The 16,106-nt window shown below is 39.2% G+C and overlaps 1 protein-coding gene across 2 annotated transcripts in view; it reads right to left on the bottom strand.

The window, feature by feature from the left end:
* Positions 1 to 16,106, bottom strand: part of SLC6A11 (solute carrier family 6 member 11) — an 88,538-nt gene that overhangs the window by 50,055 nt on the left and 22,377 nt on the right. For both annotated transcript variants that reach the window (XM_058845342.1, XM_058845344.1), the window contains exon 6: positions 14,084 to 14,216. In XM_058845342.1, coding sequence (XP_058701325.1) covers positions 14,084 to 14,216 — 133 coding nt within the window. The remainder of the gene's footprint in view (positions 1 to 14,083; positions 14,217 to 16,106) is intronic.

The raw sequence follows: 16,106 nt of genomic DNA, 5'->3' as shown, positions 1-16,106 counted from the left end.
GGAGACCAGAACATGCCCATATCAAAAATAGAAACTGAATTTTATCCCATCGTTGCAATCATTTATGTGAGCACCTGCATTTAAGCACTGTAATAAATAAATTTTAAATAAATCATAATGAAAAATAAATTTATCATTAATAAATTATTAAAAATAAATAAAGGCAAATGCAGATAACCAGATTAATTCTAGATACATGCACAGTCTAATAATGACCTTATCAGTGACAAATAATGTGCCAACAGCCTCTGAAAAAGGGAAAGTGGTCATAAATAATGGGCTGGATCCTGAAAAAATTACTTTAAGTCACAGTTCCTTTGATTTCAAGGATTCATTCCAGGCTGAATAGGCTTCGGTCAAGTTCATAGCACCAAATTCACAGTAAAATTTACACATTGTACAAATCAGTTTGTGTTCTGGGGACTGCTCTGGAGTGTTTTTAAATGTTCACAAGTGAATCCACACTAAACAAGGGTCAACCTGAACTAAAAACTGAGTCTCTGTTGGAAATGTTTCATTAACGTTATTGCATTTTTGCTGTCATTAAATGCCAAAAAGAAAAGCATTTATCTGTTTCATAGATCAGTATCTATAGTAAATACAACTCAGGAGCTCAGTGCCTCCTCCCAGCTCTTCCACAGTCTCCAAAATTCTATTTTCCACACTTGACATTAATCCTCCACTCGCCAACTGTTCTTAGAGGAGTTTTGTTGATGAAAAAAGTGAGGGCTGCAACAACCCTCAGCACCAACTTGCCCAAAAACGTGCTCTCCATTTGTTGGGAAGTGCTCTCCTCACGTCGTTCGTGTGCTGTCACCACACTGCTCTCACAAAAATCCCAATGTAAACACAGAGTGCCCAAAATAACTCCAGGCAGCAGGGGAAGGGCTGTGCTGGAGTTTCTCAAAGGCAGAAAGTTGCAGAAAACCTTGAGCAAAGTGAACGCTGAAGTTTGGTAAAATTCTTGATTGGAGTTTATTATTTTATCTCCACCATTATGGGAGTGATAAACCGGTGGAATAACAGCATCCCATAACTATAATTTGAGTTTTTGTGTAACGTTCAAGGGCACAAAGAGGATGAGCTGCCCTCTGGCTGTGGGGAAGAGCTGTGGTGGGATTTTTCAAAGGCAGAAAGTTGCAGAAAAGCTCGAGCAAAATGAGCAGTAAAGTTTGGCAAGCAGACACGGCTCTCCCAGTGGAAATACAATAGCAGATTCCCAATGCTAAAATCATGGTGGTATCATCCCTGGCACCTGGAATGTGTTTGTTGGAGGTTTTTTCTTTAAAAGCAGTGGATGTTTTGGGGTTGGAGGGGTTTTTACCCAGAAAAAATTCTTGATTGAGGTTTATTATTTTATCTCCACCATGAATGGTGCTGATAAACCAGTGAAAAAACAGCATCCTGTAAATGTAATGTGATTTTTTTGTTTAGGATTCCAGGGCAGGAAAAGGAAGAGCTGCCCTCTGGCTGTGGGCAGGGAGAGGAAGACTGATGGGAGGAAGGAGATTTCAGCATCTTGGCTGAGCTCATCACTGCAAGCCAAGTGTTTATGTAGAGCTCCCATCAAGGAGGGAGTTTGCAGAGCCACAAATATCTCAGAATTAAAGACTGCTATTTAATCAAGTAAAAGTCAACTTTAAAAACCAATCAGGAAGAATTTTAAATATAAATTAGGACTAATTAATCAACTGAGAGTTGGGTGGTTTTTTTCCATTTTGCAAAGGTCTTTAAAATGTACAAGCTTTTATAAAACAAAGGTGTTCCTTTCCAGAACCTTCTAGGATTTTCAGACCTCTCAATGCCATCTAATTTACCTTCACAGACAAACCAGATACTGGGAGCTGCACACAGACCCAGAAGTTTGCATTTTGCTTAAGAGAAACGGGATATTATGGGATGAGCATTCCTCATAGCAACCCCATTTCTGAGAAAATAATTCTGAATTATCCCAGAGTAGCACCTGAATTTCCAGTTGTGTCATTGATTTTACACAGGCAGAAATAGGGGTTCAATAAGGCACTGCATGAATTGGAATTATTACTCATTCTAGACAGACCTTCCAGTTCTCACTCCTTAGGTCCTGAGCCATCCTAAAAATGTTTCCCCTTCAAGCAGATAGAGATGCAAAGGTCAGAACAGGGCAGGAAGTGATTTTTCCTGTCACTCCAAAATGTGTGAGATCTTCAATGGGAAGTGGAAGCAATGCTGTGACAAAAAGGATTACAGGAGATGTTTTCCAGCCACAGCTCTATTCAGGTAAAAGGTTCCAGTTGGGAAAGATTAATGTGTCAGGCACACTCTGCTGTCACCTTGCCTGACAAAGAGGCAAGGAGAGAATTAGGAACTGTAGCCAGCATTTGAGAAATCACCAAATAAATGTATAACATTTCAAATAATGGCAAATATCAAAAATACAAAACATTAATTCAGTGGCAATGAGAATTTTCCCTAGAATTTTACACCAAAACTAAGCATATGTGAGACTTTCTTGGAAAGTTGTTCTGCCAATCCTCCAAGCACTCCAGCAGGTTTGTTAGTGGCCATCTCTAAATCTATCAGTCCCTTCTGCAGTTTTCTGGCCACCACAGCACTATTTAATCTCGTGCAGCAAATGCTGGGGAAAAAAATAAAAGTATTTGCAAACTGGCAGGCAAAGATATCCTATAGCACACCCACACCTTTTTTTTTTTTAATTTGGATGATTTTTGTAGGCATGAAACTGAAGGAAATGGTCAGACCTCACTGGGTCTGGGGCTGCAGCTTCCTCGGGAGGGGCAGGACGGGGGCAGCTCCGGTCTCTGCTCCCTGGGACAGGAGCCAGGGAAAGGCTGGAGCTGTTCCAGGGCAGGTTCAGGCTGGAGATCAGGGAAAGGTTCCACCCCAGAGGGTGCTGGCACTGCCCAGGCTCCCCAGGGAATGAGCACACCCCCGAGGCTGCCAGAGCTCCAGGAGCTCCCAGGGATACCCAGGGTGGGATTTTGGGGTGTCTGGGCAGGGCCAGGGGTTGGACTCGATGATTCTTGTGTGTCTCTCCTAACTCAGGATATTCCCTGATTCCATGAGCTGTCTTGTCCCTTCCAACACAAATCATTCTGTGATTCTACTGGGAAGTTCAGGAGTTTTGTAGGAGAATAAAGAGCTCATGTTTCTATGGGAAAAGGTGTGTTTGTGTGGCCCAGGATGACAGCCCAATTCCTGTCAGCACTGAGGAGCACGAGCTCTTATCTCCATGGTGACAGCTGGGAGATGGATTCACCATGAGGCATCTGCTTCAATACTACCGGTGCCTTAAGTATAATAACAAAAGTATAAACCACCCAAATTAACAAGCATCCTTATCATTCTGACCCTGATTCTCCACATTTCCCTTCCCTGTGGCTACTCCATCCCTCCTAATGCAGTTAGTCACACCTTGGCTGAGGGTTTATTCCTCTCTAAGTTCCCCTCTAAATGTAGCTGCTAAATCACCTCAAGGCCAACTTGTAGGACACCAATCTGACACTGCTGCAATTAATTTGTGGCTTTGAGCAGATTTTCATCAGGAGAAGAAAAGGTGACGTGATGCATAGAAAAAAAGAGAGGTTTCACAGGATAAAAACCTGGAAGACAGGGTGACTGAGGAGTACGTGACTGCCACAGATTTATTTCTCTCTCTTTGGGAAGTGCTTTGATCTCTCAGCTCTCCCTTCATCCCCTCAGCTCAGCAGAGATCCCTGAGTGGCTGCTCTGTGGATGTAAAGGGTCTCTCCCTGGGGAGCAGAGACCTCTCCCTGTGCTCATCCCACTCTTGGAACACTGAGATCCAACCTCAGCAAGGCACTCCAGGAACAGGGGGACACACAAACCAAAGCACAAAAATCCTCACTGACCTCGGCCACTGTAATTCTCCCAAATATATTTTACACCCACAGGAAAGAACCCACAATTTTTTATTGCAGTTAATTAAGAGCAGTGCCTCACACTTTCTACAGCACAACCATCTACTGATTGTCTGAAATGCCGAATTTCCATGGCACAATCAAGCTTGCACGGGATGTTTGGAGTTTTCTCCTTGCTTTTTTGAAGCACACAAGTTTTTTCCAAGGAGAGAATAGCAGGTGCACAGCAGCCAGCTCCCTCCTGGGGCTGTGTTTTAGTTACCAGCCCCAAGCTGCCTGTGCTGCTGCGAGGCAATTTATTTCATTAAGCTTTGCCTTTCTTGGGAGGGAGTTTGGAGCTGAGCCACGGGAGCTGACACTGGGGTGGGATACAGGACTCAAGTTTGTAAATCTCACAAGAACAGCCTTGTCAACAAAACTTGTACTACAAAGACATCTTCACATTGTAGATAAAGCCAGAAATCTGGGCTTTGCTGGCTGCAGAAAGCAGGGACTGCCTTCCCACTGGCAGGAGTTTGGTTTAATATAACCTTGGCATATGGGGTGCTGGGGATGGACACCTAAAACTGCAATTAAGGAGCCAGTCTTGAGGCTGGACAGATTGGCAGGAGCTAACAAACTGCCTGGGGGAGAATAAGGGATTGTAGCTATTCTGTTTCATGGGAAGAAATATGAAACTGGAGCAGCATTAGGAAAGTCAGAGCTATCAATGTTTGTGAATTGAGGGACCCTTGTGTGTTCCTGAAGAAGGAAAGGTGCAAATAATATCCCAAATTCAGGAAACAAGACTTAAGAAAAGCAATATTCACTGCAATTTCTGTGCAGAAATTCTGTGCACACACAGAGGCCAGGACGTGGCAACCACAGAGTTTCGGGAAATGCAGCTTTAGATCCCAGCCAGCAGCAGCGCCCTGCACCTGAAGGAATGCTGTTTTAGCCCTGACATGTGCATTGCCAATGATAATAAACAGGAAATTTTTAATATTTTGCCTCCTGTTGGCTGCAGTGTAATTTTGATAATGAGTTAAAAGTTCCTCAAAGTAACCTCAATGGCAAAAATAACCTTTATTTGTTACCTTTAGCCAATCAGTTCATTTTTCCTGCAGGGATTGCTGTGTTCATCTGTGCCTTTGGGCTTTCCCTTTAATTTTGCAGCAACTTTCCCTGCATTGCCACAGCAGATATCACAGCTGGCCTTCCACCCTCTGCTCCTCCCTACCCCTTCAGCTCTTTGGTACTTTCTGTTCACAGAGCAGGTGATTTCTCTGCCCAAAACCTCTCACACCTCCATGTGCCCTGAGCCATCCCTCGTGCACTGAAACACTTTTTACTCGCTTCAGCTGCTGACCAGGGCTTAGATCCACCCTAAATATTCATCCAAAAGTGGATTTTCCCCGCTGAGGTGCAGCTGGGAGGGACAGAAATCACGAAGACACGATTTTGATTGAAGTTTCCTATGTGATGCCTTCCCCAGTGTCAAACAGAAGGTCGGGGAAGCCTTTGAGAAGCACAAAAATCTATTTTTTTTTTTTTTTAACAAACTCGAGGTGTCCTTAAATGCTCAGAGCACAGGAGAGTGGAAAAAAAAAAAATAGTTTTGAAACCTCACACAGAGGAGGCGGAGAGCAGGAACTCTGCATGCATCTCATGAATGTTCTACTTTCCCCTTTTGAATACAGAGATCAGCCTTGGCCAGAGTTAAAGCCTCACCATGAAGGGCCATTCTTTGCTGTTACTTCAGCCTAAAACAAAAGACACTTCAGGAGATACAATCCTTGCTGCCCAGTTCCTTTTCCTGGGCTCCTACAATGGGCCCTAGTTCTTTCTTTTTTTCCTTTTTTTTTTTTTTTTTCTCCTTCCACACATCTTTCTCTTATTTATTTATTTTTTGTTTCTGTCCTTTTGCTCCTTCTTTCTGCCTCATTGAATCCATTAAAGCCTTTAGATGGCCTGCTATTGAGAAATAAATTTTCTTTGGGACTAGTGACTGAGTTTTAACTGCTGGCAAGCAAGGCTTAACTCCTGAGGGGAGGGAAAATGATGGTTAAAATATATGAAAAATCCATCTCTGAGCCTGGGCTCTTCAAGCACACTGGATACCTTGCAATGTCTTGCTCCTCAAGGAAAAGGAATAACCTAATCCCAGAGATTTTCCCACTTCCCTCGTGGATCAATCTTGACACATTGAGTTCTCTTTCTGCTTGTGTTTCCCAGCAGATCAATATATTCTCTTATTTTAGGTCCATATGCCAGTGATTTTTGCACAACTGGAAATTCCAAGGTTTCAAGAGAGGCCTCTGACCTCAAGAGAAGAGAGAGGTCCTCAATTAACACAAAATTACCCAGAAATGTAAGCACTGGCCAGGCCTGCTCATGGTGGGGTAGATTATTTCAAAGCCATCAAGAGACATTAAATTCACCTCAGAACCAGGTAAAAAAAAAACCTTGTGAAGAAAGGATGAAACTTTCAAAGTTCTGAGAGTGACATAAATAATTCACAAAATATAAAGAAGAAATAGGAGCAGGAAGTGTGGGGGGGTGAAAAAATAATTTATTATATCTGGATAATGAAATTTTTTGGGCATGTGAAACATCCATGAGCCATCCTCTGCTCCCCTGCCCTGAAAATGCAGGTGGAGGAGGGAGCAGAACTATAAAAACAGAGCTAAGGGGGGAATATTTGGAGTTCAATAGTGAGAGGTGATGCCACACTCAGCCAGCAGGACCTGGGAGCTCCCATTCAGCATTTTAAATTGTTCACAAAAATTCTGGGCATTTTCCTCAATAGCAAAATGAAAAAAAAAAAAAAAAAATTGTAGCCAAAAGTTAACTACAGATGCAGCTTTATTTTATATATTTATTTTAGTAGTGCATAGTGTAGAGTTTAATTTGTTGGAATAAGCTCCCAACAGGTGAGATGTCTATTTTATGCTGAATTATTCACAATTGCAGCCTGGGACAAGCGGTCCTCAAAAGCATCATAAAATAAAAAACAAACCCCAGGGCTCTCTCTCTTTATTCACACCTTGTTAAGATGTGACTGGGAATTAAGGATATTTTAGTACATCTCCTTGGCCATCTCATTTATTCATTATAAATGGTCCAGTTTTCAGTGTTTCCTGCCCATCACATTCACAGATTAGCAATAATGTCAAAATCCCTTTTCAGGACATTTTTCTGTTATTGTTAATAGGATTCTGTGTCAAGATGTCCCAGCAAACAGGCTGAACCTGGTCTTTTTCACCTCTGGTTTTTTTTGATAGATATAATTAATAGAGACTTCCCAAAATTTCCTGATGCTTAACTGGCCCCTCACTGCCTTCAGCTCAGCAAATCCAAGTGATCAATGGCACAAATTAACACGTGAGGAGCAGTGCAGCATTGCAAAGGACAGCAGCTGTGCAGGTAGAAAATGAATCTCAGAAGAATTAGGGTTGGAAAAGACCAAGCCTTAACCCAGCTCTGCCAGAGCTGTCCCCAGGTGCCACATCCACGTGTCCCTTGAACACTCCCAGGGATGGTGATTAAACCACTGCCCTGGGAGCCTCTTCCTGTGCCTGAGCACCTTTTCAGGGAAGAAATTGTTCCTGGTATTTAACCTAAACCTGCTGCAAGCTGAGGCCATCTCCTCTAGACCCATCCCTTGTTCCCTGGAGCAGAGCCTGGCCCCACCTGGCTGCACCCTCCTGCCAGTTCACTTTAGAGAGCAAAAAGGTTCTCCTTGAGCCTCCTCCAGGCTGGACATCCCCAGATCCCTCATGAAATTCATCTTAAACCCTTCAGACTGAGCCCAGCTTTAAAAGCACTCAGCAGCCTTTGCAGGACTCTGGTCTAAGCTTTGTACTTAAAAGTTAAATTAGATGCTCAGAGCAGGAAATCTCTGGGGGTGTGAATGGAATCTAACTAATTGTCCTAAATGTAACTTTTAGAGAACTTTACAGCTTCAGGTAATAGGCACAATCACAGGAAAAAGGGAAAAAAAATCAAGAGCAGAAGTGTAAAAGAGAAATGATGCCCTCATTTGCACATATTCAACCCCAAATCCTGCTTTTTGTGGTAGCTACAGCAGCAGAGCTGCTAATTTGAGACAAAAAAAAAAAAAGTTCTCTGCTTTGCTCTGGTGTTTGTAACTTTTCCAGTGGGGCTGTGGCAGAAAGTGAAACACTTGAATGAATAATGAAGGTGGCAAGGACAATATCAGAGACCCTCACCCTCACCTTTTTATGTTTATATTCAACCTCTTCACCACCAAGAAATCTTGCCAGGACATTTCTAAGGGTTTACAACCCAGCTGAACATCTCCCTGTTAGAGATGCAGTGGATATCCAGTGATAAATCAGGTGAAAAGTCATAATGGAGATCTGTGTAATCATAAATCTGATATTTTAGGTTTTTGACTCACAGGATTATTTAATCAAGCATCTTAGCTCATGTTTATGTAGAGAGAGGAGCCACATCAGAGCTTTTTCTCATGTAAAAAATCTCACAATAAACCCTCCCAGCAGAGCTCTCTGGGCTGTGGTTACCAGAGCATCTGTGGAGTGCAAAGGGCTAAAAAGTGACAGACAGTCACAATATTATCAAAAGCTTGATGAGAGCATGCAAGACATTTGCAAATTTGATTGTGACCTGAGAAACCAAGGAGATTTTATTTTAGAGCAACAGCTTTTAGGTGTAACATCCCTGGCTCTGGGTCTAGAACATCCCTGCTCCCAGCTCTCACGATCACCTTGGGATGAACGAGCCTCTGCTCTGGGGCAGCTCTGAAATAAATCACATCGAGAGGCAGCTTAAATTCAACACCTTCCAACATCAGCATGAAGTGGAAATTCAGGGAACTGAGCACCAAGAGGAGGAAAGTATCAAAATATTCAGAAGTCAGAATCAGACAGAATAATATTCAGTGATTATGGTCTGTAGAACAGTTCCAGAAAATGTTGAAGAATGGATTCCTGTGGGGTTTTTCTCTCTTGCAGCTGGTTCTGCACAATGAGGAGGATTTCTCATCACTTATTAACCAGTAACAAGTGGAGAAGTAAAAATCACTGCACGAGAACTGTTTGAGTTTAGCTCTGGCAAAGGAATATTTTCATGATGTCAACAAGAACCCCTTCAAAAAGACCCAAAATTTATGAGAATTGGTCTCAGTGTTCATACAATCAGTGTGATATTCTAATACTCAATAAAATCCTGGAGGAAGGATATTCTTTTATATTTCTTCACATCAGAAAATTCTGGCTTGGTGTTGAGTCATAACATGACAAAAATCTCATCTACAGTTTAATTAATGTGCTGTGGGTGGGGTAAAATGTTCTAATATCAATAAATTAAAATGATAGCAAGATTGTGGGGGTTTTTAATACTTTAGATTCAACTTTTCCTCATCTACAGCACAAAATTCTGAAGCACATCAATGCTGATTAACTCTCATTCCCACTCAAGATGCCCAGGCAGGAAAGCTGGATTGGTTTTTAACTTGAGTCTATTAATTTATACTGTTAATACAGAAATCTTTGCAAATCAATAGCTGGAGATGCTCAAACCCACGCTCTGTGACACATTTGTGACACAAATGATACAAAAAATGGGCTTTGCTCTGGTCTGGATAACAGAAATGTAACAAGGTGATAAAAATTAAATCATTTGTTACAAAATTAAATGTTGTCATGAACCTCCATGTAGGGAATAATTGATTAATGACTCATCACGAGGGAAATTAAGCACTGGAAGAGGTTTTCCCAGGACCTGAGCAATCCCTGGAGGTTTTTAAGATGCAGCCAAACACCAAGACAACAGTTCCAAATTCAGTGCTGAACTTCCTTTAAAACCAAAAAGTTTCACCAGAGACATCCCAACCTTTACAGTTTTACAGATCCAGGTCCCTGCCAGGGTTTCAGTCTAGGGATGTCAGCACAAGACAGGGATGTGGTGATGCACCCAAAAATTCAGAAAGAGCAGGAAAGAAATCTTAAAATGCTTTTCTATAACTTTGAGTCCAGCAGGCTCCTCCTTTAAAAGGAATCAGGCAGAAGTTGCAGCGGGACACGGCTGAGCTCAGTGGAATGCTTTGTTTGCCAAAACTCCCATGAAAATAAATTAAAAATAAATAAATAAAAAGGAAAACATTAGGGTTACTCCCTTCAGCATGTAGTTTAGGAAAAATACATTGGCAACCACTGGTGTTGCTCTCTCAAAGTTTAAAGCACGAGAGCATTTAGTTAAATTAATGAATGGACAATCAAGATCCATAAAAGAACGGGTTCCCTTCTACCTGTAGATTTCATTAATGAAATAGGAAGATCAAAAAATTAGGAAAACTCAGCAGCTCTATGTACATTATAGAAAATCTCAGAATTGTCGTAACCAGAAATCAAAAGAATTTTGGAAAAATCAGATACTGAACCAAACCTAATGATCTGGAATGATAATTTAAATTTTATAAAAATTAACTTTCTTCAATCTTCTAGAGAGTTCTTTCCTCATTTTTGGAAGCATTTGATCTCAGCTACTGAAAACTCTTCTCCATGAGATGGAGATGGGATATTATCAAGCAAGTTTCACAATCCACATCAAATCAAGGTAACACTGCATTGGCATATTTTTCTCCTTCTGGTTTTGAGTTTCTCTTGAAAGATCCTGCATTTTGCATATTTGCAACATTTAAAATGTGAAAGCTGGCACACAGATATCTTCAGATCTAAGATTGGATAATTCAGGGCAAGAAAAGCTTGAATAATTAAGGACAAGAACCTCTGAAAGGGCACAAATCTATTTCAACTGGAAGCTGCCAGAATCACCTGGATTTATTCTGCTATTTCACATCCGTTGGAATGGGAAATGGAAATGCTTTGTGAGAAAGTGATGAATTTCAAGAAGAGTAATGGAAAAGTTTGGAACATCCTGTTAACAGTGTAATAAGCACTTCCTCTGGAGTTAAACTTTATGTTAGTCTTAATATATTTAATATCCTGAAATATTAAATATTGATGATCTGTGGTAGTGCTGGTTGGAGAATGACTGGGTTATTTTATAACAGCTTTTAAGGCTTGGATTCTTTTTTCACTGTGCATTAGAATGCAGAGTAAAAAAGAGGAAAAGGGTGAACCAACCTCCTGAATATTTCACAAAGCACAAGGGTGTGCAGAGGAAGTCTCTCCTCACCTTCTCAATCTCAGCTCTGTTTCCCCTGTCCTCTTTCTCTCCATGATCCTGTCCCCCAGACACCTCCTTTTAAAAAAGTTCCAAAGGTGATAAAACTTTGAGAAGTTTTTTGCTTCGAATAAGGGTATTTATTCATTGAAATTATTCCATCCAATTAAAGTATATCATAAATTTAGCACACTGGTATATTATTATAATAAAAAAACCCAGAAGTAAATTTTAAATGTTTCCTGGAAATGAGCATGTAATAAATTCAATTTAGTGGGAAGGCTTATGGATGAGCTTAAATATGAATTTTAGAAATGGCAATAGATTTGAGATGCAAACCTCAGCCCAGAAATCTGCTACATCATTAATATTTCAGAACATTTAATCCCTTTGCAGCATCCCCAACACCTGAGTGCTGCCTTTGTTTTCTAAGCTGGGAGGATTGCTGCTCTGGGAAGGCAGTGCCACGGCCCAGATTTCCAGAGATTCTGGAAATTCCAGGGACTCTGGAAATTCTCAGATTTCCAGAGATTAGGCTGGAAAAAGTGGCAAGTGGAAGAATATTGAATAAACAGGAAATGAATAAATTAATAAACACTAAATGTTTGCCCAGGTAAAAAACCTGCCCCGCAGAAACAGAGCTGGAAAAAGAAATAATATTGGCTAGGACAGATCCTTACTGAGAGCCATGGAGCCTCTGGAAAGGCAGATTCATGGATAGCACAGGGTCCCCTGAGAAATGTGGGAATTTATCAGGCCTGAGGAATTCCTCAGGATTCTGGAAACAGAGCTGCTGCTCATGGCAAACTGATTTAAATGGTGCAAATATACAATGAGTCTGCCTCTTACAGAACCCTGATCTAAATGTTTTAAGCTTGAGACCTATAAAGCTGAATATTGGGTAATGATTCCCTTTTCTTTGCACTTCTGTTGCAAGACTAAAAGTTATTTCTGCTTCTTGAAAAGTTTATTATCCCATTTTACATGCCCAAGACAAGCTGTTCTATCTCAGACTGCCCTCATCAGAGAGGTGGTTATCAAAATCCCACTGGAATAAAATCAATTTATTCCACCTACCTAAAGCTGGGGGTTTAGCTAAGCTATCAGAAGAATTAAAAAAAATAAAGGTCAGACAGGTTATCCCCTTTAAAACTCAAGATCTGGTTCTGGGGAAATGGTATAAACTGAAAGAATGGAAGAACAATAAAACCCTGGATGTAAACTCCAGGAATGTGAAATAAATCCCTTCTGAAGCCACTTCAGCCCCTCCTGGGCCAGGATTGCTCCCGCTGCTGTTCGTGGGAGCGCGTTCGGCCCAGCCTCGCGTGCGTGCGCACACGCGCTCTTCCCTGCTCTCCTGGGGCAGATTCCACCACGCCAGAATACATTCCCATCCTCACACATCCCTTCTGATGGATTAAAAACACCCACTTTTGCTCAGTTTCATTTCTCCCCCGCCAGCTGCAGCCCTTCAGAGGGCTCCAAAGCGCTCGTGGATCTCTCCGGAGCGCCCGCGACAAAGAGGCGAGGACATTTGTCCCCTCGTTCCTATGGATCCCTTTGGCTTCTCCAGATTCCCCTCTTTAGGATTTTCCCCTCCTCTAAACCATCCCTCCTCAGCCCTGGGCAGGGTTTCTGCACTTTCCCTGCGGTGCCTCGATGGGCTGCAGGGATCTCGGTGCGCGTGGCGATGCCTCCGTGGGAAACGCGGCGCCAGACTGAGCTTGGCAAACACACAAAACCCAGAAATTAGGAGCAGCCCAAAATGGTGAGAGGATAAAAGACGTGTGCAGGTGACACGGGTGAAAAATTTCACCCCAGCGTTTTTTAAATACCAAAAAATCCATTGCATTTCAAATATTTCATTTATAAACAGAGGTCACTAAAACAGAAACAACAACAAAAAGAATAAAAACCCAACCACAACCCAAACTACATAAGAAACATTTGAAAATGAAATGTTTGAATGCACCAATGTTGTTTGTGGTTTCCTTCAGTTCCAACATGAGAAACCAGGGCTTTTTTAAGATCCTCCCTGCAGGTCTGTGGCTCCTTTCCTCTCTCAGTTGATAATTCATAGATTCTACTCAGAGCTGTGGCTGATACCAGGGCAGCCTCTCCCTCACCCCATGGCTCCCTCTCCCTGCTCCCAGGACTGACTGGAATCCACTCAAAAAAGTGCTAAATATTTGTAATTTTCCCCATAATATTCCCATCTTGATAATAAATAAATAAATAAAATTTAAATCATTAAATATTAATAAATATATCAAATAAATAAAGAAATAAAGCCCTCTCTGAGTGCTTTCATTATTTCTCCTCTTGCTGTTCAATCTGTATCTCTAAATTCTCTTTTCATGCACATCAAAACTCTCAGAGTCTCTTGTGGGACTGAGAGTTTTGCCTCCTGACAGTTCAGGGCAAAATCCAAATTTTGCAGAATTTGTGCACAGAAATCAACACAATCTGATTTCAGAGTTCAAGGACTGGCCAATAAAGCTCTTTGCTAAATTAATAAACATCAACCAAAACCACCCAGCCTAACAGAATTAGGAAAAAATCACATCAAAAACCCAAAAAAGAACAAAGAAAAAAAAAAGTAAACAATTCTTAATTACAATTAATTTTGCTATTTATATACTTCCCAAGTGTGAAATTCATATATTCTGATGGAAATCAATATAAATATAAATTATAAATATAAACAAAAGCATAAATATAAAAATATAAATATAAATATAAGTATAAATATAAATATATAAAATAAATATAAAATTAATGTAAATATAAAATAAACAGAAATAGAAAATAAAAAGGAAATAGGAAATAGAATATAAATATAAAAACAAATATAAATAGAAAATAAACATAAATATAAAATAAAAATAAAAACAAATACAGATATAAATATAAATATAAATATAAATATAAATATAAATATAAATATAAATATAAATATAAATATAAATATAAATAAATATAAATATAAATAAATATAAATATAAATAATTTGGAGCACTCATTCCAGCTGCTGCAGAGAATTTCAGCCTCACCTTTCCAGTGGATTTGGTTCCTTTCCAGATGCAGAAATAGCAAATTGTCCAAGCAGCCAGGAGGCACAGGGCGAGCTCCCAGCGCAGATTCCCAATGTGCTCAATCCCATCGGAAATTGCCAGCACCCTTCGTCTTTCATGGAAAAAACAGAAGGGAAAAAATTATAATATTGAGCTAAAAAGGCACTGCATGTGAAATATTGGGATAAAACTGAGTTAATTACAAAAAAAAAAAAATTATAAAGGAAAATATTTAAGAAAATAACTTTGAGTATGAAATACTGGGATAAAAGTGAATTAATTTTAAAAGAAGATGATGGTGTTGAAGTGAACAATGTTGCATATAAAATACGGGGATAAAGCTGAGTCAATCTCCAAAAAAAATTACAATATTGAGCTAAAACAACACTACATCTGAAATACTGGGATAAAACTGAATAATTACAACAAAAGGATGATAATATTGAAGAAAACAGCATTACATATAAAAAAACAGAATAAAATTTAATTAATTACAAAAAAAATATAATATTGAGCTAAAATATCGCTACATGTGATATACTGGGATAAAACTAGATTAATTTTAAAGATAGGTTATGATATTGAAGAAATCAACATTGCATATGAAATATTGGGATAAAGCTGAATTAATTCCAAACAAAAATTGAGCTAAAACAGCACTACATGTGTAATACTGGGATAAAACTGAATTCAATACAAAAAGAAAAGATGTTAATATGGAAAAAAACAGCATTACATATGAAGCACTGGAATAAAATTAAATTAATTATAAAAAATAAAAGGGTGGTGGTATTGAAAAAAAAAACAGCATTACCTATGAAACACCAGGATCAAACTGAATTAATTACAAAAAAAATTGGAATATTGAAGAAAACCAGGACTACATATGAAATACTGGGATAAAACTGAATTAATTACAAAAAATAAAGAAAATATTGGAGAAAACCAGTATTACTGGTGAAACAATGGGTTAAAACCAAATTAATTTGATTCAAAGACTCCCCATTACTCACTCCTGAAAATACCCCATGCTAAGGTAGAAAGAAAGTCAAAAGAAAAAAACAGAATATTCCCAGTATTTTGGATCTGTTATAAATGAACAAATGTTTCACTTTTTCAGGTCAGCAATAGAATTTTCATTTTAGAACAACTTTTCCTTAAAGTCAAAGGTGAAGAAATTATTTGAATTAGTTACCAACACACGTGAGCCAAAAATAAAACAATTCCTAAATAAATGGGTTTTTTCAATTTGCTTGGATTTTCCTGAAAAAAATTCTAACCTTTATTTTTACCTGTTAACCTTAATTTTCGGGAATTTCCTTTTGGAATTGGAACTATAACATTAAAATATTTATTTTCAAAACCTCAACATTTTGAAGCAACTTAAAGCAACAGATGCACACATAAAGACATTCACATAAAAGATTTTAACACTCAACACCCTGAGCGGAGATTTCTTTGAAATCTATATTTCAAGTTCATATAAATTATAAATTATTACAACCTCAGATTTATGCTCCTCTCCCTCCACATTGTGGGTGACAATGAATTAATTGATTTTCACTGGTTTCAATTGATTATATAATGAATATACATAGGTATACACATAGTTTAATTATAATTTAGTAGAAAGGTTTAGTATTAAATTTAAACCAAGCAAATTACAGTTAAATATATAAAATAATTCTTCCTGTTGTATTTGGTTCAGTTATTGTCCATGGCAATAAATTCAGGGACATAAAGTCTGATCCTGTAATTCCAGCCAATAAAATATAGTAGATAAATGATACAGAATATATCTATGAAAAAAATATAATATTTATATTAAATATAAACATTTGAATGAAATAAAATGAAATTTAAAAATGAAAAAAAAGGAGGAATCTGCTCTGTCTCTGCTGAGCAGCAGATTCCCACAGCAGCTGAGGATGAAGGGAAATTCCTGTAGTGATGGAGTGGGAGGATGGAGATGCCAACAGCTGGAACCACAGAGGGAAAATGA

Source organism: Poecile atricapillus, chromosome 9 (genome assembly GCF_030490865.1).
Source record: "Poecile atricapillus isolate bPoeAtr1 chromosome 9, bPoeAtr1.hap1, whole genome shotgun sequence".
NCBI lineage: Eukaryota > Metazoa > Chordata > Aves > Passeriformes > Paridae > Poecile > Poecile atricapillus.
Note: the sequence above shows the minus strand (reverse complement) of the source record. Positions and strands in the feature narration are given on the sequence as shown.